Source organism: Melozone crissalis, unplaced genomic scaffold (assembly GCF_028551555.1).
Source record: "Melozone crissalis strain CALT ecotype California unplaced genomic scaffold, PUWL_Pcris_2 ptg000110l_1, whole genome shotgun sequence".
Taxonomy (NCBI): domain Eukaryota; kingdom Metazoa; phylum Chordata; class Aves; order Passeriformes; family Passerellidae; genus Melozone; species Melozone crissalis.
The window spans coordinates 3,500,001-3,525,776 of NW_026535887.1; the positions used below are offsets into that span (position 1 = coordinate 3,500,001).

Genomic DNA, 25,776 nt, shown 5'->3' on the forward strand with positions numbered 1-25,776 from the left:
CCTTCCCTTGCAGGGTTTTCTGTCCTTTCTGAGCTCTCCTGCCTTTCCCTTCACTGCCAGGGGCTGCTCAGTGGAGAAGGAATAAATCCCATTAAGGGTTTGAGCATTTATGACCAGGGAGATAATAAAAGGAGGTAATTTGGGGTGGCTTTATTGCACTTATCATAATGTTTCCCTGAAGCACAGAGATAAAAGTCAGCGAGCAATGTCCATAAGGAGTTTTTATATCTCCCTCTTCATTTTTTTCTTTGCAATAATCACCTCATTCAAAGATGAGATGTTACTTTACCAACAACGGAAATTCGCTGCAATAACCCCATCCCCAATATTAAAATGTTTCACCACATGCATAAGTTCTTTCCCCATGTTTATCTTTACAGGGATTTGTATTTGGAGACATCTCCTCCTCCTTTCGCCTTTATTTTCTGCCTTTTCATTCTCAGTTTACCCCATTCTGCAATGTGGAAAAAAAAAAAAGGTGGAAGTTAGACCCAAAAACTCAAATATCTTTAGCATCTGTATTTCAAATCTGTATTAGGAGCAGATTGCTGTCTGTAAGATACACGTGATATAAAAACAGAATAACACACAAAGATATCTCAAAAACTGTAATTTTGCTTTCCCCTGCTGTGGCAGTCTCATCTCTCATTATTTCCCAAAAATCTGGCAAAATTATATAGATTTTATTTTTTCCACCCAGCAGTTCTGAAATTGTACCTTTCTCTTAAGGAAAAATAGTATTTCACCAACTATGGAGCGTTAATGGTGTGATGTGAAAGAAAGTGGAATAACAGAAATCTAATTTATATTTCTCTCTGTGTGTATATACATTTATATACATAGATATAGATATATAGCTATAAAAATAATATTCCCAGGTCTGCTCCAGTGCAATTGGAGGCACAAAACTCACTTCAAGTCATCCCTTCAGGCAGGAGAAGAGACCCAGCCATTTACTGATCCCTAACAAGAAGAAGTGTTTTCCCTTCCATCTTTTTGCCCTGAAATCCCTCTTTTATGCTATTTTTGGTCCTTCCCAATGGGATGTGTTAGGAAAATTAATCCACAAACACCAGAGGCTTATGTCCAAAAAGGAGACAGAGGAGTCCTTTTTACTTTATTTGAATAAAGGGAGAGGCCACAGGGCATTCCCCTGGGGTGTCTCAGATTTTTGGAGGACACAGCCTCCTTTTTATCCCAATTTCCCAGCTGCATTTCCCTTCTCTCTTTCCCCATTTCTGAGGTACTTGGGAGGTTCAGACTTCCCAAAACACCTGATACCAGAGATTTCCCTCTAATGTACAACCCTCCCTTTTCATTTTTAATTCTTGTGGAATTTAGGGGTTTTTCTTGGCCATTGTTTCTTTCATCTTTCAATGTCTAATTTCATTTATCAGCAAACCTAATGTTTTTTGTAAAACATTTTTTTAAATTTTTAAAAGTTTATTAGTAATAAAATTGTTATAGAAATAGCAATGTACTTAGAGTAATAATAATTTGGACAATTTGGATTAGGACAGTGTGAGACAATAGAAACAAAGAGCTACAGATAGTCCGGGTACCTCTTTCTGGGCGAAATAAGCCCAAAGAAGGACCCACGTTAACAGAGGATTAACCCTTAAAAACAATAACCTGTTGCATATTCATACATCTCATACATGATGCATAAATTCCATTCAAATACAGGATTCTGGCTGGTCAGTGTCAGCTTCTTCCTCTGAATCCTAACAGTGTCATCCTGCCCAAATGAGGCAGGAAGCTCATTTCTCCTGATAATGGGACAATAAATTCGCTTTCTCTGAAAGATTCAGGTGTCCTGTGGCTGCTATCTCAGTGCGAGTCCTTTCTTCAGAAAAAAAAGCATCCTACATAGCATAGTTTCTATTTTAACTCTATGTTATAACCTAAAATTATATTTAACACAGTACTTAAGAAAATTAACACAGCATCACTTTCTAACACAACACATATAATATTCATTTGAATATTTGCGAAAAGCCAATAATAAAATAGGCATTTTTCACAATAACGTTTATAATTTTGTTGTGCGCCTCGAGGCGGGAGTGAGGCTAAGGTCTCCCTCAGGCATGCGAACTACAACTCCCATGCTGCCCCGCTGCACGCTCTGCGCTCCTATTGGCTGTCGGGGCGGTTGGAGCCATTCACCTGTTCTTCCCGTTTCCATAGCAACGCGTAAACAAATGGCGGCGGCCTGGCATGAGCGCGGACAGCGCCGATAGTGAAGTTTTCTCCATCTCCTCTCTCCTTATCACAGCTCATGGCGGGCGGCGAGGAGAACGGCACAGAAAGCAGCCCCGGAGAGCCGCTTCCCCCTCCTGAGGAGCCGCCGCAGGCGCTCGCTGAGGGGTTGCTCCAGGAGAAGCCGCGGCCCGGCGCCCCTGACGGCGAGGATGAGCAGGAGGAGGAGGGCGAGGAGGAAGAGTCGGAGCGCTCAGAGGTTCGGCCCAGGGCTGTGTGGGGAGGGGTGCGGGCATGGGAAGGAGCTGCTCTTTCCCTCCTCGGTGTGGATTTTGGAGGAAGAAGGGCGGCATCTCTAATTTCTGCTTTTTTTGGGGTCCCTCCTTTCGCCGTGGTGTCCGGGATCCTCATGGATTCTCCCTCTGTATCTCAAAATCAATTAGATTGGGAAAAAAAAATTTGAAAATTGTCAATTCCAGCCATTAACCCAGCACTGCCAAGTGCTCCTGGCCATATAAAATAAAGGATAAACTGACATATGTATGGCTAAATTAACGCAATTTCCTGCTTAAATTCCCAGCCTGAGCTTCAATAAACCCCATGGACACGTGGGAATTTTCTCTCCCTGCCCTGCCCAGATTTAAATCCCAACATCACAAAATATCACCTCGTAATTTTGGAAATTATTCTGTGCTCTCCCTTGCTATAACATGTAGGTGCTATAATGAAATTATTCTATTATTTATCTTGGTCTCTGTTGGATTAAGCTCTTTTCTGACCTAGAGATGGGGCAGCTGAGAGATGTTTTAGAAACTTTTATTCTATTTTCAGTCTCACGTGAAGGATGAGACAATACAGATGTTATAATTCACACCATCACAATCAGAAGCCAATTATTTCTTTATTACATTAAAACTGTTTCTTGGTCTATCAGCTTTAGCCACACCATGCTGTAAATGCCTTAAAGCAAATAATCTAAAATTACCCCTGATGGGTTCCCTCTTTCACAGTTCTCTTTCTCCAAAGTATCCAACAATCTCCAACCACATTCCAAAGCAGCAAAACACAGGAGAAGCAAATGAGATAATATTGTTTTCCTTTTTCTCTGAGGCCTATAAGCGTCCCAGGAGAAGAATCCTGGGCAAAGGGATTTTCCAGAAAATATGAATGTGACACAGATAAGGGAAGAGATGAGAATCTGACTCCATGTTTCAGAAGGCTGATTTATTATTTTCTGATATATATTATATGAAAAGAAAATTATATACTAAAACTATACTAAAGAATACAGAAAGGATACAGACAGAAGGCTTCATAAGATCATAATAAAAACTCGTGACTGGCTCCTCAGAGCCCCACACAGCCTCACCATAATTGGCCATTAATTAAAACAATTCACATGAAACCAATCAAACAATCCCCTGTTGGATAAACAATCTCCAACCACATTCCAAAGCAGCAAAACACAGGAGAAGCAAATGAGATAATATTGTTTTCCTTTTTCTCTGAGGCTTCCTAGGAGAAGATTCCTGGGTAAAGGGATTTTTCCAGAAAATATGGCAGTGACACAGATGAGGGAAGAGATGAGAATCTTGACTCCATGTTCTCAGAAGGCTGATTTATTATTTTCTGATATATATATTATATTAAAAGAAAATTATATACTAAAATTATACTAAAGAAGACAGAAGGCTTAATAAGATAATAATGAAAAACTCATGACTGGCTCCTCAGAGCCCCACACAGCCTGACCATAATTGGCCATTAATTAAAACAATTCACATGAAACCAATGAAACAATCACCTGTTGGATAAACAATCTCCAACCACATTCCAAAGCAGCCAAACACAGGAGAAGCAAATGAGATAATATTGTTTTCCTTTTTCTCTGGGGCTTCTCTGCTTCCCAGGAGAAGAAATCCTGGGCAAAGGGATTTTCCACAAAATGAGACAATGACACAGATGAGGGAAGAGATGGGAATCTTGACTCCATGTTTCAGAAGGCTGATTTATTATTTTATTATATATATTGTATTAAAAGAAAATGATAGACTAAAACTATACTAAACTATAGAGGAAGGATTTCATCAGAACGCTAGCAAAGAATGCATAATAAAATCCTGTGACTGACCAGAGTCCTGACACAGCTGGCTGTGATTGGCCATTAATTAAAAACAATTCACACACTAGGTAAACAATTCTCCAAATCACATTCCAAAGTAACAAAACATGGAAAAGCTGAAGTTTCCCAGCTTCCCAGGAGAAAACATCCTGGCAAAAGGAATTTTTGATAAAATATCCCAGTGACAGAGGACTTTTATCAGCCCTGTTCCCACCTGAAACCCAGCGCCCTCTGGGTTATCCCAGTGGGAATTTCCATTCATAAATCTCCCCTAAATCCATTTTTTTCCCTTTTCCTGGTGTTTTTAGGGTCACTTGCAGGAGGTGTTGGATGAAGACACAGCCGCTGAGGGGCTCCACACCTTCGGCCGCTCCGCCCCCGGCACTGAGTACGTTTATCTTCACCTGTCACTGCCAGTGAGTACCAGCTAAAAACCATCACTTTAAGGTGCTTTTCTGCACAAATATTCCCTTTTTTTGGACATAAAAATAATATATTAAAATATTTTTAAATATTAAAATGTAAAAATCAATTACATATATTAATGTAAATAGAATAGAATAGAATAGAATAGAATATATACAATAGTATAAAAATATAAAACCTCAATTATGTATGAAATAAATACATAGATTTAATATAATATTATATATATAATAGATATAAAAATATAAAAACCAATTATATATGAAAATATAAATATAGATTTCATATAGTATTATACATATAATAGATATAAACACATAAATTCAAATATATATAAAAATATAAAGATATATTTTATATAATATTACATATATCTAAAATAGAGATAAAAATTAAAAATTAATTCTGTATAAGATATAAATATATCTTTTATATACTATTATATATAATAGATATAAAACTATAAAAATTATATATAAAAGTAGACATGTATGTTCTATGTAATATTATATATAGAAATATCTATAAAAATATAAAAATAAATTATATATAGAATATAGATATGTATATAATATTATTATATATAATATTATATATATATATATATATATATATATATATAATATTATTTGCCTTTTTTTCACCAGCAAATAGTTGGGAAAAAAAGACTTATTAAAAAACAAGATGTCAAGAGGCAGATTTTTGTCTTATATATATTTTGTTGGGTTTTTTTTAATGTAGTAGCATCAGCACTGAGATTTTAAAATTTTGATCATTATGATGATGATTATTATTATTATATTTATAGAATATTATTATATTATTATATTTTGTTATAAAATAGTATATTTATATTATTACGTTATATTCTATTATATTGTATTAAAATATAGTAATTATATTATGATAATAATATAATATGTATTATTATATTTGTATTATATGAGGATTATGGTTATTGTTATTATTATTATATTTTATGTTATTATTTTTCCCTTATTCAGTTCTTAGGTGTGAAAAATGTATCTTCCTCCTTCAGTCAGCTGGAGGAAAAAAAAGTAGAGGAATGTGTAAATCACCAGGAATGCTGCATTTAGGAAGTTGAAGTGGTTGTTTTGTTTTAAAGTCTTTTATTTTGGCATTTTCTCCATTTCTGGCTGCTCCGCCATCACTTTTTGTAATGTCACCTTGTCCTGCTGCAGCTGGAGGGACTTTGGGTGAGCTGAGTTATTAACCAGTTATTAAAATTGTGATTAAAATCCTTTCCCTTTTCCAGGGTCGTGGGCTGAGTGACATCAGCATTCTCTCCGGATACATTCACCTGCAGAAAATGGAGCTTTCCTCCAATAAAATTAATGGTATGGAGTAAATAAACCACAAATTCCTGCCCTGTGAAGCTGTTTCAGATGAGAAGTTCACTGGAGCACGGAGTTTTAGTGTCACAAAGCCTGGCTGACATTTAATGGTGTCAAACATTGCACAGAGCCAGGCTTGATCTCCTCCAAAATCCCAAAATCTGCTCCAAAATCCCAAAATCTCCACGGCCCATTAAGAGCAGCACGTGGAGAGAACATGGAGCTCAAATTCTCAGTTTATTACCCCAGCAGATATCAAGGTGAAGGGGTCTGGCATTTTTGGGGTCCCCCATTTCAGGCAGGAATGATGAATCTGACTCCTTGTTCTTAGAAATCTCATTTATTATTACATTACATTACATTGCATTGCATTACATTGCATTGCATTGCATTACATTGCATTGTATTGCACTGCATTGCATTGCATTACATTGCGTTACATTACATTGCATTGTATTATATAAAAATATCTAATTATATATATAATATAATTAAATTATATTAGTACATAATATATATCATTAGATAATTTTATAAGATATTTTATATAATATATAATATCTAATTACATATATTAATACATAATTACATTGTATTAATGTAGTATAATATAATGTAATATAATACATTATATTACGTTATACTATGTTATATTATATTATATTATATTATATTATATTATATTATATCATATCATATCATATCATATTATATTATATTATATTATATTATATTATATTGCATTACAACACATTGCATTACATTACATTGCATTACATTACATCATATTGTATTATATTATATTACATTACATTTTATTATATAAAATTATATAATTAAATTATATATAATTATATAATATATAATTCGATAATTTTAAAAGATATTTATACAATATATAATTACATATATTAATATATAATTTCATTATGTGAATGTAATATAATATAATGCAATACAGTACATTATATTACATTACATTACAATACATTACATTACATTACATTACATTACATTATATTATATTATGTTATATTATATTATATTATATTATATTATATTATATTATACTATACTATACTATACTCTACTATAGAATACAGAAAGGATACAGACAGAAGGATGAAAAATAATAATGAGAACTCGTGACTCCTTCCAGAGCCCTGACACAGCTTGGCACTGATTGGTCATTAATTAAAACAATTCCCATGAATCCAATGAAACAATCGCCTGTTGGATAAACAATCTCCAACCCCATTGCAAAGCAGCCAAACACAGGAGAAGCAAATGAGATAATATTGTTTTCCTTTTTCTCTGAGGCTGCTCAGCTTCCCACGAGAGAAAATCCTGGGCAAGGGGGTTTTTCAGAAAATGTGACAGTGACAAGATGGGGATTTGACACCTGCAGGTGGCAGAATATTCAAGTTATGCTTGGTTTGGTTTTCCCTTGTCAGGGTTTTCCATGGGTGACAAAAGGTAAAAAATTCACTTTTTACATTTAGAAAGGTGCCAAATGGAGACTGGGATGAACTCCACCAGCTGCTCCTTCCCTCTCTCTATATTATTTTTTAATTTACATCAAGTGGAATAAGCTGTGCTGGGGCCAGCACATTATTTCTCTCAAGTTCCTTTCACTGGAGTCCAAGAATAGCAGCACTTTTGTGAAGCAGCTCCTCTCCCTGCTCATTTTAATAAGAGATTTTTATTTTTTCTGTGGGGGACAGATATGAACAGAGCAGGGACTTTTCCATAGCAACCACTCATTTACTCCTCAGCCCTGCCCTAAATGCTTTGCTCCACTAATTGAGAACTCAGGCCAGAGTCAATCTGTCATTCTAGAGGTGGAGATAAAAATAAAAAATTTAAAATATATAAATATACAAAATATAGAAAATATAAAAATATATAAAATATAAAAAATGTATAAATATATAACATATTAAAATATTTAAATAGAAAATAGAAAAAATAAAAAGTATAAAAATAGAAAAAAGTAAATTATATTAAAATGTTAAAATAATATATTAAATATGTATTTTATTGTATTGCATTAGAATATTATGCTATATTATTATATTATATTATATTATATTATATTATATTATATTATATTATTATATGTTATATGTTATGTATTATCTATTATGTATTATCTATTATATATTATATATTATATTGTATTATATAATATTATATTATGCAATTATTATATTATGTTATAATATTATTTTACAACATTATATTAGTATATTATATTAATAATGTAATACATTATAATATATTATATTATAGTATAATATATTGCTTTATTGTATTATATTAATATTATAATATGTTATATTATCATAATGATATCTAAAAATATTAAAAAAAAATCTTGTTTCAAGGCATAATGAAAATTAAATGTCTGACTTGGGTATTTATTCTTTATGGTTTATAAACCAGTTTTTTTCCCCTCTAGGAGAAGGTGTTAATAGATCTGATTTCTGCATTTCAGGCATCACTTTCTGCACATGCAGCTCCAAATTAACTCTTAATTGCTGCAGGATGTAATTATCACATTTTGCTGGGGTCATCTTTGCGTTCAGGCCCAGCATTTGACATTTTGTTTCTTTTCTAGATCTTTCCTGTGTCAGTCACATGCCTTATTTAGTAGAGCTGAATGCTTCCAATAATGAACTGACCACTTATTTCAATTTTAAAGCACCCAAAAACCTCAGGGTAAGTCTGAAAAAAAATTGAAGTTTGAAATTCAAATCCATTTTCTGAATCTAAGTTAGATGTATTTGAACAAGTCAAATTTTATTCCTTTTTTATTCTTCTTTCTTACCTCAGTTCACATTTTCCTTTTCCATTTTCCTTTCCCAAATCTTTGGGTCTGAGTTATATTTATATTTGTATTTATATTTATATTTATATTTATATTTATATTTATATTTATATTTATATTCTTCCTCACTGAACCCCTGCATGTGGTGGGAGTGTGGGACAAACTCCCAGCCAGAGTAAATGGTGAAGAAATAATCCCAAATTCCTCTCTTTTTTTTTTTCCTTTAGGAAGTAGATTTTTCACACAATCAAATCCCAAAAATGAAAGATTTATCAGAATACCACTCACTTACCAAGCTCCTGCTGGATTGTATCCTTTGGGGAATCTTAAATGGGAGAAAAATTGATTTATTTATTTCTTCAGATAAATATCTGTTTTCTTTGTATTTTCCCCTTCATGTCAGTTTGTCCTTAGAAGTGAGATAAAATTGTAATTCTGGTGCTGAGACTGAGCTTAATTTACTTCAGCATTGATGGTGTTAAAATATAACATATACTACATGAATATATATAATGTGATTATACTTTATGTAATACAATAATGTATAATGTATTATATATTATATATTATATATTATATATTATATATTATATATTATATAATTTAAAGATAAAATTTAAATTACATATATTAAAATAAATCTATCTAAAAGAAATATATATAATAAATATAGTATTATATAAATAAATATTATATATATCATATTACATTATTTATTAAAATAGTTTTTTATTGAAAAAAAAAATATTTGTGTTCTTCCCACTCTACAAAGCATGCAGGTGACACAAATCCTGTCACAAAATGGCACCAAACCACTTTTCTTTCGCAATCCTAATTTTCCACCATGCAGTAAAAACACCTCCAGCAAAATGAAAAAGGGGAGAAAATTTTAAAAAATATTAAATTGAATATTTGTCCTGTGGAGCTGATGTGTAGTTTTTGGTTTGGTTTTGTGCTGCCTTACATTCCTTCATTTGGTGAAATGGGGATAAAAAATGTTTTTATATAGATAGGAGAAACCCCTAAAAAAGAGGAAAATGATGGCAGGACTGGAAATTCAGAATTCAGTGGCCCCAATCTGCCTCAAACTCTCCTCACCTGACAGAACAATCAAATTTTTAATCAGATTGTTAATCTGATAAATTGATTTTTAATCTGATTGTTAATCAGATTTTAATCCCCTCTGAAATCTCCTGCAGCAGCAGAAACGTTTCCCATCCCTTTCCCAGTGACAGGCTCACCTTTCCTCACCATTTTTAGTGAATTTTGATGCACATTTTAAAGTAATTTTCTCCTTTTTTTTGTGCACACCTGAGAGCTTTCCAAAGGGAGGAATTGTCCAACCAGAGAGAGACACAGCTTGGCCAAAAAGAAGTGACAAAGCTTTATAGTGAGTCATTAAAAGGCAAAAATTGAATTTATTATTATTCAGTGCTGAGCAATTTGCTGCTTCACATTGATGCTCGTGGCTTAAACTTTAATTTTTCTTTATTCAAACTTCTGATTAATTCCAGTCACCAAAGAGTCCCAGAGTTTTACCTGATTTTGGGCAGATCAGGGTCAGGCTCCTCTCACTTCATCCATTTCAGGGAGGAATTGGAGCTGGATTTGTTGTCAAAAGTTCTTTGTTTAGGGAATTTGAGGAGTTCTGGTAATGTTGGGGTTCCCTGAGAGGAATTCTAATTACTTGTGCTGCTGTCTTTAACTGTGACGTTCATTTAAAATACACTTTCTCCTCTCAGGACAGATGGCCAGGACACAACAGGAATAACTTCAACTAAAATAACCCCATAAAATTATAACTTGAATAATTTCTGTAGCAGCAGTGGGATTTAAAACCCTTCAGGATAAATCCTTTCCTGTCCAGCTCCCCAGCCCACAACCCCAATTTGTGAATTTATCACCTCATTAGCGCTCAGGGTTTGTGTTCAGCTCATGTTTTTCTCCTGAGAGCCATGCACAGACAACGAGATCGAGGAGATCCGAGGGCTGGAGCAGTGTCACAGCCTGAGCCAGCTGGGACTGTCACACAACAGGCTCGCTGCCATCAGGGGCCTGCACAACCTGCCCATCAGGGTCCTCAACCTGGTAAGGAAAATCCATTCTGAGGCTTTCCTGCCTGCCTCTTACCCAGAGAGCAATGCCGTGATGGAAATAATAAATAGAATAGTGTAAATATGAAGATAAGAAATAGTATTTTTGGCATTATATATTAATTTATAGTATATATTTTATTGTATATTATTTTATATTATATATTATATAATGTCGCATAATGTCATATAATATAATGTCATATAATATAATATAATGTCATATAATATAATGTCATATAATATAATGTCATATAATGTAATATAATGTCATATAATATAAAGTCATATAATATAATATAATATAATATAATATAATATAATATAAGTATTACATATTGTAGTGTAATATAATATATTACACTACAATATGTAATATAAGTATTATGTAATGTAGTGTAATATAATATAATATGTAATATAATGTAATGTTATATTATACAATATAGTATAATTATATAATATAGTATAATTATATAATATGCTATGATGTTATATTGTATTTGATATATATAATATATAATATATAATATATAATATATAATATATAATATATTATATATTATATATTATATATTATATACTATATTATATATCCTATTATGTATCATATTATATCATAGTATAACATATACATTATATGTTATATTATATATTATATATTATTATATATGATATAATATCATATATAATAAATGTAATATATATTATATGCTATATATCTTATAAATAAAATATTTTATATAACACATATAATATATATAATATACTATGTCTAATATATATAATGTAATGTAATATAATATAATATAATATAATGCAATATAATATATAATGTAATATGTAATATGTAATGTAGTATAATATAATATGTATTATAATGTAATGTTATATTATACAATATAGTACAATTATATAATCTAGTATAATTATATAATATAATATGATGTTATATTATATTTTATATATTGTATTTGATATATATTATATATTATATATCATACATCATATACATTATATTAGATGTTATATTAGATATTAGATATTATTTTAATTATATATTATGTATTATATAATGCCATATATATAATAAATATTATATATACTATATGTTATATATTTTATAAATGAAATATTTTTATAACACATATAATATATATAATATATTATGTCTAATATGCATTATATATAATATATGTATTATTTTTTATACTATTATATAATAATAATTTCTTATAAATATATTCAATATGAAGATAATTACATAACAAATTATAAGAAATATCTGCGATACTATACACTTTCAAAATTAATAATACAATTACTATACATTTTCAAAGTTAATAATACAAATACTATAAATTTTCAAATTTAATAATACAAATGTTGCACAGAAACACAACCCAAACCTATTTTTAATGCAATCCAGTGGCTCCGAAAGCACCTGGCTGCTTTTAAACAGCTTTTACTTTGTAATAAGAAGTGAAAAATATTTAATGGAACATCAAAAATAAATCCCAAAAAACCTTTACAGAGCTCCTATTGGCTACATTAGTTTTAAGCACCCACATAAATATTTGAAGTGAAGTGAATGAATCCCTTATCAGGAATTGAAATATTCTTTTTCCAATCCTTTTAAAAAATTTAAAGGTTTTTCTTCTATTCTGTAAAACTGGATGTAGAAAATACCAGCTCAGATTGGCCCTTGGCTGCTGCAGCATTCAGGGAGGGTGTTCACATCTAGCATGTTTTGAATAATATATTCAAATAATGTTAATAAAATTATATTTCACAGCTAGGATACCTCCAGGAGCTCTCAGTGGCAATAAATTGGAATTTAGTTTCATTTTTAGTGGGGAAGATGAACTCAGATTGGCCAAATCCCATGGAAATGTTCTGAAAGGAGCCCTAGGAGTGCGAGGAGCTGTTTTCTAAATACTTTGTCAATACTTTGATGCTTTTTTTCTCCAAATTTGAGCCACAGCAAGTCCCTCCAACAGTGTGTGCCCTGAATTCCTGCTTTGTTTAAAAGTCCACCAGGAATTCCCTTGGGAATCTGCTCTGGCCAAAGCTAAATCTCATTAAATGTGAGCGTGTTCCTCGTTTGGGGTTCTGAGGGGCTGATATCACTATTGATAACACTGCTTGTCTTTGTTAATTAGCCAGGTGGAAGTGATGGAAAGAGATTTTAGCTGAGCATTTTCTTTAAAAATTAGAATTAATTAGAATAAAATGCAGTTGCTATTATTATTATTATTGTTATTGTTATTTTATTATTCTCCTTCTTTCTCCTTTCTTCGTTCTTCCTTCTTTTTTTCTTTCTCCCGTCCTTTTCTTCTTCCTTTTCTTCTCCCTTTTCTTCTTCCTTTTCTTCTTCCTTTTCTTCCCCTTTTCTTCCCCTTTCCTTCCCCTTTCCTTCCCCTTTCCTTCCCCTTTTCTTCTTTCTTTCCTTCTTCTTTCTTTTCTTCTTCTTTCTTTCTTTCTCCTCAGCTTTCTCTCCCCTTGAGCTTTTCTTTTCTAAATTTGAATAGAGCAGAAAGTTCTGACATTTGGGAGGAACACTTCAAAACCTGTGAATTCTCCCTTGCTGTACCAAAAACTCCTTTATTCCACTCATGTTTGCAAAGCAAAAAAATTAAATAAGAAATTCCACTCATGTTTGCAAAGGAAAAAAAATAAAATAAGAAGCACAGCTCTAATGAACTGGACCCTTAGGAATTTTCTATTTTTTAAAGGATCCATCCCCAAATCCCTTTTGTTCCCAGAATTTTCTGTGCACCTCTGGCCCAGCATTTTGCATTTCCAGCTCCGAGCTGTACCTGATTAACCAGAGGTCTAACGAAGCCTCCATGCTATTAATAACCTAATTAAACATTTAAAAGTCAGGAAAAATGTCAAGGACAGACAACTGGATTAACATTAGAGTCAGCTGCCTTATTTATTTCTACAGTTCCTAAATATTTATTAATAGGAGATGAGGCTTCCAAGCTTTCAGCACAAGGTGAGGCTGATGGAAAAATAAAATTTGCAAGGTGATGGAGGAGGAATCCTGTGGAGAGGCCATCTGGGGATGTGTGGGACAGGGAATTGTTGTCCCTGCTTGGAGTTTGGGCAGAAATGAATCTCTGGTTTGTGAGGCCCTGAGGAATGGAACCATCTGGAGGCCAGAGAGAAATCAGGGCCTCGTTTGAATAAACTCTGAGGGTTGGTTCTCAAAAATTTGGGGCGTTTTGTGTGGGGAAAGTGTGGAAGAATTGACAGGAAAAATGGGGTTTTTTAATTATTATTTTTTAAACATTTCTGTGCTGTCACTGACAGTGAATGGAGCCTTCACTTGATGTGTGTTAATATGGATTTATGTGTTCCTGAGAGATTTTGGTATCAAATCAGGGAATCAGGGAATCATGGAATGGTTTGGGTGGGAAGGGGCCTTCAAGGTCACCCAGTGCCACCCCTGCCATGGCAGGGACACCTCCCCCTGTCCCAGGCTGCTCCAGCCCCAGTGTCCAACCTTGGCCATTGCAGGGATCAGGGGCAGCCCCAGCTGCTCTGGGAATCCCTTCCCAAAATCCCACCCCAGGCTCCCTCTCCAGGGAATTCCCTCCATTCCCAGCTCTCCCAGCCTGCCATTGGATCCATCCCCCCCCCCGACTCCTCTCCAGGAAGGAATTTTGAGATCTGGGGGCTTCACTGGGAACCTCAGCACTCCAGGAAGGGTCTCCCTTCCCTTTGCCATCCCCAACTTCCATAAAAATCCCTGGGGATGGATTCTGAGTGTCCCAAATCCCAGAATGGTTTGGGTGGGAAGGGCCCTTCAAGCCCATCCCATTCCGGTCCCACCATCCCAGGCTGCTCCAGCCTGGCCTTGGGCACTGCAGGGATCAGGGGCAGCCCCAGCTGCTCTGGCAATGCCAGCCCAGGCAGGAATTGCTCATTGCCAAGATGCCACCCATGGCTGCCCTCTGGCAGTGGGAGCCATTCCCTGGGTGCTGTCCCTGCAGGCCTTGTCCCCAGTCCCTCTGCAGCTCTGCTGGAGCCCCTGCAGGCCCTGCCATGTGCTGGGAGCTCTCCCTGGAGCCTTCCCTGCTCCAGGGGAACATTCCCAGCTCTCCCAGCCTGGCTCCTCTTTATCCCACCTTAATTTTTTCATTATTTATTCTGTAATCACAAGTGTAAATGGAGCCATGATTACAGAGGGAAATTCAGTGTATTTATGTATATATATTCCGTAATTTTCCATGCATCTCTGTGCTCTAAATTTTGAGCTGGATGGTGACAGGAGTGTTCTTGGGCCAACATCAGTTTTTAAAAAATATTAGAGCTCTTTTTATTGCTGTTGTCTCTTCAAGGTGAGTTGGAGATAAGCTAATCAGGGGAGAGGTGATTCCTTTTTTCCACGAGGAGAAATGTGACACAGCAGGGTGTGCATGAGGCTAGTGCAGAAAGGTCTATTTTTTACAGGATTCTCCATGAGAAAGGATCCTCAAATCCAATAAATAATTTTCTTTTCCCCTCAGGAATGTTGTTTTCCATAGAGGTAGATCTGCAGGAATGTAACACATCAGGATGTGCATGAGGCTAATGCAGAAAGGCCTGTTTTTTACAGGATTCTCCATGAGAAAGGATTCTCAAATCCAACAAATAACTCATTTTTTTCCCTCAGGAATGTTGTTTTCCATAAAGGTATATCAGCTGAAATATAACACGTCAAGATGTGCATGAGGCCAATGCAGAAATGCCTATTTGTGACAGGATTCTCCACAAGAAAAGATCTTCAAATCCAACAAATAACTAGGTTTTTTTCCCCTCAGAAATGTTGTTTTCCATAGAGGTTTATCAGCAGAAATATATCAGGATGTGCATGAGGCCAATACATTAAGACCTATATTTTACAGGATTTTCCATGACAAAAAGTCCTCAAATCCAACAAATAATTCTTTTTTTCCCTCACGAATGTTGTTTTCCATAGAAGTTTATTAGCAGAAATTAAACACATCAGGATGTGCATGAGGCTAATGCAGAAAGGCCTATTTTTACAGGATTCTCCACAAGAAAGGATCCTCAAATCCCACAAACAACATTCCAGGAGGAAAAAAGGAGTTGTTTTCCATAAAGGTATATCTACAGAAATGTAACATATGAGGGTATACATGAGGCTAATGCAGAAAGGCCTGTTTTTTACAGGATTTTCCATGAGAAAGGATCCTCAAATTCAACAAATAACTGGGGTTTTTTCCCTCTGGAATGTTGTTTTCCATAGAGGTTTTTCAGCAGAAATGTAACACATCAGGATGTGCATGAGGCCAATGCAGAAATGCCTATTTGTTACTGGATTCTCCACAAGAAAGGATCCTCAAATCCAACAAATAACAGGGGTTTTTTTCCTTCAGGAATGTTGTTTTCCATAGAGGTTTATCAGCAGAAATATATCAGGATGTGCATGAGGCCAATGCATTAAGGCCTATATTTTACAGGAATCTCCATGACAAAAAGTCCTCAAATCCAACAAAGAACTCTCTTTTTTTCCCCTCTGGAATGTTATTTGTGGGATTTGAGGATCCTTTCTCATGGAGAATCCTGTCACAAATAGGCCTTTCTGCATTAGCCTCATGCACATCCTGATGTGTTAAATTCTGCTATAAGCCTTTATGGAAAACAACATTCCTGAGGGAAAACTGAGTTATTTTCCATAAAGGTATATCTGCCGAAATCTAGCAGATCGGGATGTGCATGAGGCCAATGCAGAAATGCCTATTTGTGACTGGATTCTCCATGAGAAAGGATCCTCAAATCCAACAAATAACTTTTTTTTTCCTTCAGAAATGTTGTTTTCCATAGAGGTTTATCAGCAGAAATATATCAGGATGTGCATGAGGCCAATGCATTAAGGCCTATATTTTACAGGAATCTCCATGACAAAAAGTCCTCAAATCCAACAAATAATTCTTTTTTTCCTTTTGGAATGTTATTTGTGGGATTTGAGGGTCCTTTCTCATGGAGAATCCTGTCACAAATAAGCCTTTATGCATTAGCCTCATGCACATCCTGATGTGTTATATTTCTGTAGATATACCTTTATGGAAAACAACATTCCTGAGGGAAAAAAGGAGTTGTTTTCTATAAAGGTATATCTGCAGAAATATAACACATCGGGATGTGCATGAGGCCAATGCATTAAGGCCTATATTTTACAGGATTTTCCATGACAAAAAGTCCTCAAATCCAACAAATAATTCTTTTTTTCCCTCATGAATGTTGTTTTCCATAGAAGTTTGCCAGCAGAAATTTAACACATCAGGATGTGCATGAGGCTAATGCAGAAAGGCCTATATGTAACAGGATCCTCCACAAGAAAGGATCCTCAAATCCCACAAATAACATTCCAGAGGGGAAAAAAAACCAGTTATTTGTGGGATTTGCGGAATTTTTGTCATGGAGAATCCTGTCACAAATAGCTCTTTATGCACTAGCCTCATGCACACCCTGATGTGTTAAATTCTGCTATAAGCCTTTATGGAAAACACCATTCCTGAGGGAAAAAAGGAGTTGTTTTCCTTTCTGGATTTGAGAAAGGATCCTCAAATCCAACAAATAACTCTTTTTTTTTTCCTTCAGGAATGTTGTTTTCCATAGAGGTTTATCAGCAGAAATATATCAGGGTGTGCATGAGGCCAATGCATTAAGGCCTATATTTTACAGGATTCTTCATGACAAAAAGTCCTCAAATCTAACAAATAATTCTTTTTTTCCCTCACAAATGTTGTTTTCCATAAAGGTTTATCAGCAGGAATGTAACACATCAGAATGTGTATGAGGCTAGTACATAAAAGCCTATTTTTACAGGATTCTCCACAACAAAAACTCCTAAAATCCAACAAATAACTCTCTTTTTTTCCTTTTGGAATGTTATTTGTGGGATTTGAGGATCTTTTCTTGTGGAGAATCCTTTCACAAATAGGCCTTTCTGCATTAGCCTCATGCACATCCCGATGTGTTATATTTCTGCAGATATACCTTTATGGAAAACAACATTCCTGAGGGAAAAAAGGAGTTGTTTTCTATAAAGGTATATCTGCAGAAATATAACACATCGGGATGTGCATGAGGCTAGTGCATAAAGGCCTCTTTGTGACAGGATTCTCCATGGCAAAAACTCCTCAAATCCCACAAATAACCCATTTTTTCCCTCAGAAATTTTGTTTTCCATAGACGTATATCTGCAGAAATGTAACACATCAGGATGTGCATGAGGCTAGTGCATAAAAGCCTATTTTTACAGTATTCTCCATGACAAAAACTCCTCAAATCCAAATAATAACTCCTTTTTTTCCCTCAGGAACATTGTTTCTCATAGAGGTTTATTTGCAATTTCTCTGCTTTCATTTTTCTTAGAGCTTTAACCAGATTGAGAAGGTGGATGGGCTGAAGAGCTTGAAAAACCTACAGCGTGTGGATCTGTCCAACAACAAAATAAACAGCCTGCAAGGCCTGGAGGAGCACGACCTGCTGGAGGTGATCAACCTGGAGGACAACCAGGTACCAGGCTGGGCTCACCTCCTTCCAACAGCACTGAATAATTTCATTTTTCAACAACAAATTCCTTGAAGGCCTCCAAAACTCCTCCAGCACTGCAAGGAACGATTAGAAAATCTGAATTATTTTATTTTTGCTGTTTCCCACGTTGGTTCCTGGTGTCCTCTCAGCCCTTATTTAATATCTGAGGTGGCTTTCTCTTCGCTCAGGTCCCACTTTGGTGCTGTCACACACTGAGGATTGGGTCAGGCAGGGATGAGTTTGCAGATTTTCCACCTCAATTATTCCAAAATATCTTTACTTGCCAGGCCTCAGGGGTGGCTGCTAATACCTCCCAGCCCAATTTTATGACCACAGATTCTTCTGGAAACTTCCTGCAAAGCAGAACTGCAAAAAAAAAAAAACTCCTAAAAAGTGGATTTTGTCATGCAGCACAATTTTCTGTGCTGCAAACACAATGGCACCATCCAACTCTTTTGAATTTTGAATGCCAAGCCAAATATCCACAATAATTTTGATATTGATCTTCCAGCATCCTTAAGCAAAAAAAAAAAAACAAAAATCAATTCATGAATCACTTTGACGTCAAAGACGTGTGAAAAAAAAGAAGATAATCTAAGGAAACAAAAATACAAAGCAGCGGTGGAACATTTTCTGTCATTTTTCTCTCCTTGCAAGTGGATTTAATTCAAGTCACTGTGCGTTTTTTTTGTTCTGCCTGACATTTAAAGGTGCCTCAATTGCAGCAGACAGGAAACTCTCTAATGGTGTGCTTGTTATTAACATTAATAACACCACTTCCAGTGCCTTATTTATTTCCCACTGTTCTTTACAGCACAGGAAAAACTCTTGATTTTACCTCATCAAAAGTTGCCTCTTTGAATGATGTCATTGAAACTGTTCACTGAGTTTTTTGGATGTTATTTTGAACTTTTTATTTTTTTAATGTTGCCTTCTGAAGGGTAATTTAAAGAGGAGATTTAATTAATTAACGCAGGGAGTTAGTTCAGCTCACAACCACTCAGAATGATCTTAAATTCTTGGTTTTTTTACAAAATGGGCACAACAGGTTCAGCTGAAAATGTGTAGTTTGTAAATATTCAATGATTTCCAATTGTTGATGGCTGGAATTCTGGGATTTATTGAAGAAATCCACTTAAATCACATTTAACTTCACCAAAACTGTTCTGAATGGGGTTATTCTCATCTCAAAGTGAATTTAGAGCAGGCTTAGGTTGAGGTTTATGTTTTTAGGGACTTCAAAAGGATTGAGTGTAAATTATGGAGAATTTGGAGGTTTTAGGTTCAGTTGGGCTTTCAGGATTTAAAAGGGGCTGTGACGGAGATGGAGAGAGGATTTTTACATGGAAAAACAACAGACTGGAGAAAAGGGAATGGTTCTGCAGTAAAAGAGGAGAGGTTGAGATTGGATTTGGGGCTGGAATTCCCAGAGCAGCCCTGGAGCCCTGGCAGTGTCCCAGGCCAGGCTGGAGCCCCCTGGGACAGTGGGAGATGTCCCTGCCCATGGCATGGATGGGTTTGAAGGTTTGAGGGTCCTCCCAACCCAACCCATTCCACAATGATTCCCTGATCCCACTTTTCAGCAGGAAAACCAACCCAGGTTGGTTTGGGCCACACAAACCTTGATTAACCCCATTAATGAGTGCCCAGGGGCCACACAAACCTTGATTAACCCCATTAATGAGTGCCCAGCTTTCCTTTGTGCACAGCTGAGACCCCAAACAGGCTGGAGCCTCTGGATTCCCTCATTTATCCCTCTGGACACATCCAAGGACAAAATTCCTGCTCCTTTTTTAACCAAGGATAACCAAGGACTTTTTTAACCAAGTTCTGTAGGATGTACTTGGTTAAAAAAGTCCTTGGTTATCCTTGGTTTAAAAAGGGTTAAAAAAGGACCAGGATTTTGGTTAAAAAGTCCTTGGTTATCCTTGGTATAAAAAGGATTTTTGGTTAAAAAAGGACCAGGATTTTGGTTAAAAAAAGGATCAGGATTTTGGTTAAAAAAGGACCAGGATTTTGGTTTCAAAGTCCTTTGTTATCCTCGGTTAAAAAAGGACCAAGATTTTGGTTTAAAAGTCCTTGGTTATCCTTGGTTAAAAAAGGATTTTTGGTTAGAAAAGGGCCAGGATTTTGATTTAAAAAGGACCAGGATTTTGGTTTCAAAGTCCTTGGTTATCCTCAGTTAAAAAAGAGCCAGGATTTTGGTTAAAAAAGGGCCAGGACTTTGGTTTAAAAAATCCTTGGTTAAAAAGGACCAGGATTTTGGTTTAAAAAGGACCAGGATTTTGGTTTCAAAGTCCTTGGTTATCCTTGGTTAAGGAAGAATCGGGATTTTGGTTTCAAAGTCCTTTGTTATCCTCGGTTAAAAAAGGACCAGGATTTGGGTTTAAAAATCCTTGGTTAAAAAGGACCAGGATTTTGGTTTAAAAATCCTTGGTTAAAAAGGACCAGGATTTTGGTTTAAAAAGGACCAGGATTTTGGTTTCCAAGTCCTTGGTTATCCTTCTTTAAAATAGGACCAGGATTCTTCTCCTTGGATGTGTCGGATGACCTTGAACTTCAGTGAAAAGAAACTTTTAGAAGGATTTTATTTTTAAACCACCCAGCCAGAGCACGAATTTACGTGCAGAATTGCCTCACTCAAGCACATCAGCACATAAAAAGCCAAATGTGTCAGGGCTTGACATTTGAAAGAGCTGGGAAATGGAGGTGCTTGGAAATTGCAGTGTGGATTTTCCTGCTGCTCCAGCTAACAGCCAACTCATCTCCTTTTGTCTGGAAGTGCCTCACAGTTAACGTGTAAACCCCTTTTGTGGTTTAAAATTTTTTTTTTAATGCCCAGATTTGAGGAGGAGGCATTAAAATGTTCATTTTCCTTGCTGTGGGATCTCAGGGCCTCAGGACTGAGGTGCAGTCACCGAGATAACTCTTGAGGGGCTCGGAGGTCCTGGAACGTTGCCAGAAGTGTTTGGTGGTTGGACTTTGATCCTGCAAGGGAAACAACACCTGTGTGAGGATGGGAGGATCCCACGGGGATAAATGGTGAATTATATCCACGGGGATAGGTTAATTATAGTGTGAAACACAGATCCACCTCAAGGGCTGGGAGTGACCATGGAGATCCACCTGAAGGGTTGGAAATGACCATGGAGGGATAGGTTAATTATAGAGGGAAACACGGGTTTTAGAATTTCAGTACAGGGGGGTTCTAAGGGGACAAGATGGAGGAATTGGGGCGTGTCCTGTCCTTCTTCTTCTTGGCCTCCATCTTCTGTGGTGGTGGTGGCACTTTGGGATTGGTTCTTACTGAAAGTGCAGTTGTCAATGAGGGTGAAAGGTATTGGGGAGAAAAGGTAAATATCCTACACGTAGTTTAGGGTATAAAGATCAGTGACCGCCCCGAGGGCTCTCGGTGTGCTCATGGCCGGCGTGCTGTGCGGACCTCTGTCGGGCCGGGAGAAAATCTTGTAGATAAAAACTAATAAACACTGAAGACCGAGACAAAACCTGAAGACTCCTTTCGTCCTGTGGAGCGCGGGCTGTCCCAAGGCCATCCCGAGCCTTTCCAGGCCATCAAAACAGCCGAGAAAGAGACACCTGCCTGGCTCTCCTGGGTTCTGATTTGTGCTCTGTTCCTGTCCCTGCTCAGGTGGCTGAGCTGAGCGAGCTCAAATGGATTGAGGATCTGCCTCTCCTGAGGGATTTAAATCTTCTAAAAAACCCTTTGCAGGTAAGAAAGAGCCAAAAATGAGAACCTAAACCTGATGCTTTGAATCCTTTTAGCCTCAGTTTCTGTCTCTAGAAGTGGGCAGGTCATTTCTACTGAGTGATCAAAGATAATTCTGTCCCAAGCCTTGTGATTCCTAAATTTTGTGTGAATTTTACGCTCATTCCCAATGCCAGAAAGAAGAAAAATATTAAGAGTTATTAATTTTTTCTTGTAATTGCCAGGTATTTATTGGCTTTTATGAGTCTGTTCTGTCATGGCCCACAATAAAATTAGCAGGAAAAATACCTGAAATAGATTATTCCTTATTTTCCATAATCTGAAAGGCTTTTCCTTCTCCTCAGCAAAGTCTGATCAAATCCCTTTCCATTTTTAAATCCCCATCTTGGCCTTTTGAATATTGTGGTTACAAACTTTTGAACAACTCAGTTTGGGCAATGTCTTGACACCCATCAGGGTAAAAAACCTTTTATTTTGCAATTTATTAACACAAATTGAATTTTACCTGATTGGAATTCAATATAGGCTGGATGAAATTTAGTATTTTTTTGACAAAATGGAAATTTTTCCCCTCAGGAAAAAGGCAGTTATTGGCTCTCAGCGATTTTCATGCTGCTCCAAGTCACAGATCTGGATCTGAAAAAGGTCACAGTGGAAGAAAAGGTGAGCAAAGATCATTTCATTCTAAGAATTTTCTAAATAAATGCTACAAAATCCAGGCTTGCAGTTGCAGCAAACCTCCTCCCCAAAATCCTGCCTGGGTTGGGAACCTTTCCCTGCTGTGGTGCCTCAGCTGGGATTGGGTGGCTGCAGGTGCTTTTGGGGCACGTTTTGTGTCCAAAAAGGGAAATTTCGGTGTTTTATTGGAAGGAGGAGATGATTCCATGGAAATCATGGAAGGGACAAGCAGGGGGATGCTCTTTTTCCAGCCTCACCATTCCCAGGTGACTCCTCCCAGTCTCGTTTCTCCTCTGAAAAAAATGGAATTTTTGCTGCTCTGCAGCTGTGTTGTGATATTTGAGGAATTCTTGGAAAATTTTTCCACATGATCTGATGGAATACACTAGAAATATATTATTATTATTATTATCATTATCATTATCATTATCATTATCATTATTATCATTATCATTATTATCATTATCATAATTATCATTATTATTGCAGCTGTGTTATGATATTTGAGGAATTATTGAAAAATTGAATCCATTGAATCCACCAATTGGTGAATCCACCAGTTATTTCCATGGGGAAATTCTCACGGAATCCAGGATGGTTTGGGTTGGAAGGGACCTCAAAGCCCATCCAGTCCCACCCCTGCCATGGGACACCTCCCACCATCCCAGCTTGGTCCAACCTCCTGTTGATTGTTCCAAAGGCTGGTTGGTCTCACAGTGGAAATTTTATATCTCGTGCCCCATTGGAATCGCCTCAGTCGTTCTTAACCTGAATTTCTGAGTGTGTGGCATTGACAACCCCCAAATCACACGAGTCATTAGTGGTCAGCGGGATGGGTGAGGGAATCCTTGGTGTCTGAGGGCTCTCCCTCCCAGCAAAGCAGGAGTGCACTGCCAGGAGTTTGCTCACTTTGTTCATGCCCATCCTGTAAAAAACGAGTGGCTTCAATTCCCAGGGGTTTGGGTTTGGCCGCTTGCACCAGCACTGGGAGGATGCAAATTAATGGATAATTAAAACCTGCCTTTGCATCCTATGTGGCATCCTGTTTGCTTCAGGGAAAGGTTGACTACATTAAAGATGGTGAGCTGTGTCTGGCTGCCATCCATCCATCCATCCATCCATCCCTCATCCATCCATCCATCCATCCATCCATCCATCATCCATCCATCCATCCATCCATCCATCCATCATTCATCCATCCATCATCCATCCATCATCCATCCATCCATCCATCCATCCATCCATCCATCATCCATCCATCCATCATCCATCCATCCATAATCCATCCATCCATCATCCATCCCCCATCCATCATCCATCCATCCATCCATCCATCCATCCATCCATCCATCCATCCCTTATCCATCATCCATCCATCATTCACCTATCATCCATCCATCCATCCATCCATCCATCCATCCATCCATCCATCCATAATCCATCCATCCATCATCCATCCCCCATCCATCATCCATCCATCCATCCATCCATCCATCCATCCATCCATCCATCCATCCATCCATCCCCCATCCATCATCCATCCATCATTCCCCTATCATCCATCCATCCATCCATCCATCCATCCATCCATCATCCATCCATCCCCCAAATCATCCTTTAATTCCCAGATTTCTCCTCCCAGCCAAGCCCAGCCCAAATCCTGACCCTTCCCCACCCAACCCCATCCTCATTCCCGATGATCAGCCGAGACTTTTCCGCCTGTTAACAATTCCCTCTCCCTCCCCTTCCTTTTCCCTCTCCCTAAATTATCTAATTTTTATTTGGCCCCAGGTGGCTGCTGTGAACAAGGAGGCTCCTCCTCCCGACGTCGTGGCCGCTGAGGACCACAGGACTCAGCTTTTGTACCACTCTCTGCAGCCCCAGAGCGTCCTCAACAGGTGAGTTCCTGTCCCAGCTGCTCCTCGCTCAGGTAAATCAGGGTTTTGTCACCTTCTGAGGGACGTTTTTCCCGAGGAGAACTGTGGGATCTCAGCACAGCATTCCTGATGTGCAGAGTCACCGAGACCACCCTTGGGGGGCTCAGAAGTCCTGGAACGTTGCCAGAAGTGTTTGGTGGTTGGACTTTGATCCTGCACGGGAAACAACATCTGTATGAGGATGGGAGGATCCCACGGGGATAAATGGTGAAGGGATGGGTTAATTATAGTGTGAAACACAGATCGACCTCAAGGGTTGGGAGTGACCATGGAGATCCACCTGAAGGGTTGGAAATGACCATGGAGGGATAGATTAATTATAGAGTGAAACACAGGTTTTAGAATCTCGGTACAGGGGGGTCTAGAGAAACAAGATGGAGGAATTGGGGCGTGTCCTGTCCTCCTTCTTCTTCTTCTTGGCCTCCATCTTCTGTGGTGGTGGTGGCACTTTAGGATTGGTCCTTACTGAAAGTGCACCTATCAATAAGGGTGAAAGGTATTGGGGAAAATAGGTAAATATCCTGTACGTAGTTTAGGGATAAGTGACCGCCCCGAGGGCTCTCAGTGTGCTCATGGCTGGCGTGCTGTGCGGACCTCTGTCGGGCCGAGAGAAAATCTTGTAGATAGAAACTAATAAACACTGAAGACCGAGAAAAAACTTGAAGACTCTTCTTGTCCTTTGGAGCGCGGGCTGTCCCAAGGCCATCCCGAGCCTTTCCAGGCCATCAAAAACAGCCGAGAAAGAGACAGAGAACTCCTGCAGGATTCTGTCGGCAGCCTGGAAAGGAGGCAAAGCTGGTTTGGTTCAAATTGATGATGGAAAAAAGCTCCTCACTTGTTGAGGGATGGGTAGAT

At 37.0% G+C, this 25,776-nt stretch overlaps 1 protein-coding gene across 1 annotated transcript in view; it reads left to right on the plus strand.

Moving 5' to 3' along the window:
* Window positions 1-2,278: 2,278 nt before the first annotated feature.
* LRGUK (leucine rich repeats and guanylate kinase domain containing) overlaps window positions 2,279-25,776 on the plus strand; it is a gene marked incomplete at its 3' end in the record, with an annotated part of 32,592 nt that continues 9,094 nt past the window's right edge. Inside the window, exons 1-10 of the mRNA XM_054292426.1 lie at window positions 2,279-2,458; window positions 4,630-4,737; window positions 6,024-6,105; window positions 8,723-8,823; window positions 9,160-9,241; window positions 10,896-11,020; window positions 18,418-18,561; window positions 22,229-22,309; window positions 22,883-22,969; window positions 24,776-24,882. Of these exons, the coding sequence (XP_054148401.1) occupies window positions 2,279-2,458; window positions 4,630-4,737; window positions 6,024-6,105; window positions 8,723-8,823; window positions 9,160-9,241; window positions 10,896-11,020; window positions 18,418-18,561; window positions 22,229-22,309; window positions 22,883-22,969; window positions 24,776-24,882 (1,097 nt within the window). The remainder of the gene's footprint in view (window positions 2,459-4,629; window positions 4,738-6,023; window positions 6,106-8,722; window positions 8,824-9,159; window positions 9,242-10,895; window positions 11,021-18,417; window positions 18,562-22,228; window positions 22,310-22,882; window positions 22,970-24,775; window positions 24,883-25,776) is intronic.